The following is a 4,250-nucleotide window of genomic DNA, read 5'->3' as shown; positions in this document are numbered from 1 at the left end:
GTATTAAACTCTGTAGTTCATGGCTGGAGCTCATGGATTATGGTTTATGCTTAATTTACACATGAAAGGCAGAGCCGAGGTCTCTATGGAAGGTTATGAAACACTATAAGCAAACACAGAGATGGGGATATCGAAAAATATCAGTTATTACCAGATATTTGCAACTATCTTGGAAGATTAATGGATGATCTTTATGAAAATGTAACTCCAAACAAATCTGATCCACTTGAGGAGATAATTCAGTTGGGAAAATAAGTAAGATTTGGTTAATTTACATCATTTACAACATATTCATTCAGTTACTTTGATAACTTCTGCCTCTTTAGGACTATTATTTACAACTCTGAAACACCATTTTTTTGACATTTAAATATTAAGCAAAATAATATTTGCAAAGTATCTTGTAAGTACAAAAATAAGACACATACATATTCAGTTCAGTTCAGTCCCTCAGTCATGTCTGACTCTTTGTGACCCCATGAACCACAGCACACCAGGCCTCCCTATCCATCACCAACTCTCAGAGGTCATCCATGAGTCCACTGACTCATGTCCATTGAGTCAGTGATGCCATCCAGCCATCTCTGTTGTCCCCTTCTCCTCCTCTCCTCAACCTTTCCCAGCATCAGGGTCATTTCAAATGAGTCAACTCTTCTCATCAGGTGGCCAAAGTATTGGCGTTTCAGCTTCAACATCAGTCCCTCCAATGAACACCTAGGACTGATTTCCTTTAGGATGGACTGGTCAGATCCCCTTTCAGTCCAAGGGACTCTCAAGAGTCTTCTCCAACACCACAGTTCAAAAGCATCAGTTCTTTGGTACTCAGCTTTCTTTATAGTCCAACTCTCACATCCATACATGACTGCTGGAAAAACCATAGCCTTGACTAGATGGACCTTTGTTGCTGGTAAAGTAATCCTCAAAATTCTCCAAGCCAGGCTTCAGCAATACGTGCACCGTGAACTTCCAGATGTTCAAGCTGGTTTTAGAAAAGGCAGAGGAACCAGAGATCAAATTGCCAACATCTGCTGGATCATCGAAAAAGCAAGAGAGTTCCAGAAAAACATCTATTTCTGCTTTATTGACTATGACAAAGCCTTTGACTGTGTGGATCACAATAAACTGTGGAAAATTCTGAAGGAGACACACACATAAGATAGCCAAATATTAATATGGCCTGTCTGTGTGGAGAACAATTAACAAAATTTTTATGACATGTTAATAATATGATTCTTTAAAATTCATAATCAGTTCTATTAATTCTAAAAATTACATTATTTGAGAGAGAAACATTGGGAAATATCCTATTACCTAAAATAAATCTATAGTATTAAATATAGTTTAACTCATTATATAGAATACAAACCTATACTATTAATAGTTACATTTTATATCCAAAACTATGCACATTTTCATAAGAAAATGCAGCAATCTTAAAAATGTATTTCAAACAAAATGTATACTTTGCACTAGAAAATCATGAAAATCCTGTAGGTATGGATTTATACACATTAGAATTCCCTGGTAGCTCAGCTGGCTAAAGAATCCACCTGCAAAGCAGGAGACCCCTGGTTGATTCCTGGGTCAGGAAGATCCCCTGGAGAAGAGATAGGCTACCCATTCCAGTATACTTGGGCTTCCCTGATGGCTCAGTTGGTAAAGAGTCTGCCTGCAATGTGGGAGACCTGGCTTCAGTCCCTGGATTGGGAAGATCCCCTGGAGGAGAACATGGCAACCCACTGCGATATTTGTGCCTGGAGAATCCCCATGGACAGAGAAGCCTGGTGGGCTACAGTCCATGTGGTCACAAAGTCAGATACACCTAAGCGCAGCAGCAAAATATATATATATATATATATATATATTCCCATCACTAAGTCTGATCTATATTTTGTCAAATATTATTTTAGGATTATTCTACACTTGAATTTAGATAGTAAGTGAAAGTCTTTTACTTTGAGATAAATCATCTATTTTGAGGAACTAAGGGATTTATATTTTCTTCTTTTTTGTAGCAAAGTCAGTTGTAGTTTTTTTATTCCTTCATCATATATACTTAATGTCAAACCCAGTTAAAATAGCATGAGTTTGTGTATATATATATATATATACATATATATATATATAAACACATGTATTTTTCACAATTCTTACAATGTTACTTGACAAATAGATCACACAGTGACTTGCTTTTCAGACTATAAGACTTGCCATGTAGACTATAAGACTGGACTTTACACTATGTTCTATTTAGATCTATATATTATTTTCACTTAAGTGAAATAATAGCAGTTCACAAATACACAAAATAATCTCTAGGTACTTGATTAAAAGAAATCTAGAGTTGTAGGATATGAGGCTAGGTATATAGTTCTGAAAGGACTTTGCAGTATGTGATTGTTCTTATTTTCCTATAACTGCCTTTTTGTTGTTGTTTAGTCACTGAATCATGTCCAGCTGTTTTCCATCCCCATGGGCTGTAGCCCACCAGATTCCTCTCTCCATCGGATTTCCCAGGCAAAAACATTGGAGTGGGTAGCCATTTCCTTCTCCAGAGAATCTTCCTGGCCAAAGTATCGAACCTGTGTCTCCTGCATTAGCAGGCGGATTCTTTAACTGCCTTTTACCTTTTAACATATTATTACCTTTTATACCTTGAGGCCAAGTATTTTGAGAGCTAGGTCTCCCCCAGGTTTAGCCTTCAATACAGGCAGGATCACTCTCCCTCCAGATTTTTCAGTGTGTTTTTACTCTGTAAAAACTTATCTTTTCTTTTTTTTTTAAACAAAGGGGATTATTAGCAAAAAGTGAAATCAAGGAAAATGCATTGAGAGGAAAATAAAGAAGGAAGCACTGAAGGCAAGCTGTTGTTGAAGGCTTGGCCTTAACACATCCTGACTGATTTTCCCATTAGCAGGAGAGAATCAGCAACAGAGGGAGTGATGAGAAGACAGTCACTGGCATCAAAGATGAATGACATTCAAGTCATTAACCTCCCTTCCCAGAACGTTTTATTGCACCAAACTCTTCTTATGAAAATTTTCATCTCCATGTTTCTAAGTGTGTAGATAAGTGGGTTGAGCATGGGGACAATAATTGTGTAGAAGAGCATAAACACTTTATCTTCTGGTAACGTTGTGGCAGGTCTAATGTAAACAAAGATGACAAGTGCGAAAAAGAGGATTATGACTGTGATGTGGGAACTACAGGTGGAAAGTGTTTTATGGCAGCTTTCTGCAGAATATGTGTGCACATTATACAAAATCAAAATGTAGGAGGCCATCAAAACCACAAAGAGCACCAGTCCCATCAAGCCAGAATTGGCAATGACAAAAAAGCCAATTTTGTGTGTATCAGTGCAGGCTAGTTTCAACAAAGGATATACATCACAGAAACAGTGATCTATTTCATTGGGGCCACAGAAAGATAAAACAATCTCAAGAAGAAAGAGACAAAGAGAATGAAGAAGTCCCTCTGCACATGATGCTATGAGAATTGAGTGACGTCTTTGCCTGTTCATGATGATGGCATAGTGGAGAGGTTTGCAGATGGCCACATAATGGTCATAGGCCATCCTTGTGAGGATTAAGACCTCAATCCCTCCCCCAAAGAAGTGGGCAGTGAAAAGCTGTGTCATGCAGTTTTTATAGGAAATGGCCTTTTTCTCCATCAGTAAGTCCGTCATAAGTTTGGGTGTCACAGTGGAGGTGTAGAAGAGATCTGAGAGTGCAAGGTAGTTAAGGAAGAAGTACATGGGCTGGGTGATTAGCTGACTGCATGTAATAGAAATCACGATGATCAAATTCCCCAATCAAATAGCCAGGTAACAGAATAAGAAAAATAAAAAGCAGAAGATCTGGACTTTCTTGTCTGTAGAAAGTCCTAAGAGAATAAATTCAGTAACATTATTTCTATCTTCCATGATCTGATGTTCAAGAAAGTTATCTGAAATGACAAAAGCAATGAAACGAATCATTGATGAGAAAATGGAAACCTAATATCTACTTAAAATGGCACCAATGCCTTTTAAAGACAAGTTATTTTGAGACCCACTGAAATAATTTTCATTTAATACAAGTCTTTTGAATTTCTAGTACTAATATTCTTCTAAGAGCTAAGAATACAGTGATAAATTAGACAAAGTTCCAGTTTTTACATAATTTAAATTATTTTGTGAGGAACCAAGGAATTATATTTGTCAAGAATTTGGCAAAACTAATACAATATTGTAAAGCTTAAAAATAAAATAA

The 4,250-nt window shown here is 36.9% G+C and overlaps 1 protein-coding gene across 1 annotated transcript; it reads right to left on the bottom strand.

Annotated features, from left to right (window-relative positions):
- Positions 1-2,980: 2,980 nt before the first annotated feature.
- Positions 2,981-3,976, bottom strand: LOC147365525 (olfactory receptor 4P4-like). The gene has a single exon (XM_086316732.1). It carries the CDS (start codon positions 3,752-3,754, stop codon positions 2,981-2,983), a length of 774 nt encoding a protein of 257 aa, XP_086172858.1. The 5' UTR covers positions 3,755-3,976.
- Positions 3,977-4,250: the final 274 nt, after the last annotated feature.

The sequence above is a fragment of the Bos grunniens genome, chromosome 9 (genome assembly GCF_055505025.1).
Source record: "Bos grunniens cultivar Pamir isolate PY7600 chromosome 9, Bosgru_T2T1.0, whole genome shotgun sequence".
NCBI lineage: Eukaryota > Metazoa > Chordata > Mammalia > Artiodactyla > Bovidae > Bos > Bos grunniens.
The sequence above is the reverse complement of the archived record's forward strand: the minus strand, read 5'-3'. Positions and strand labels throughout refer to the sequence as shown.

What these genes read in the sequence shown, in the direction of transcription:
- LOC147365525 (XM_086316732.1), bottom strand. Translation starts at nt 3,754, where the DNA reads ATGTACTTCTTCCTTAACTACCTTGCACTCTCAGATCTCTTCTACACC.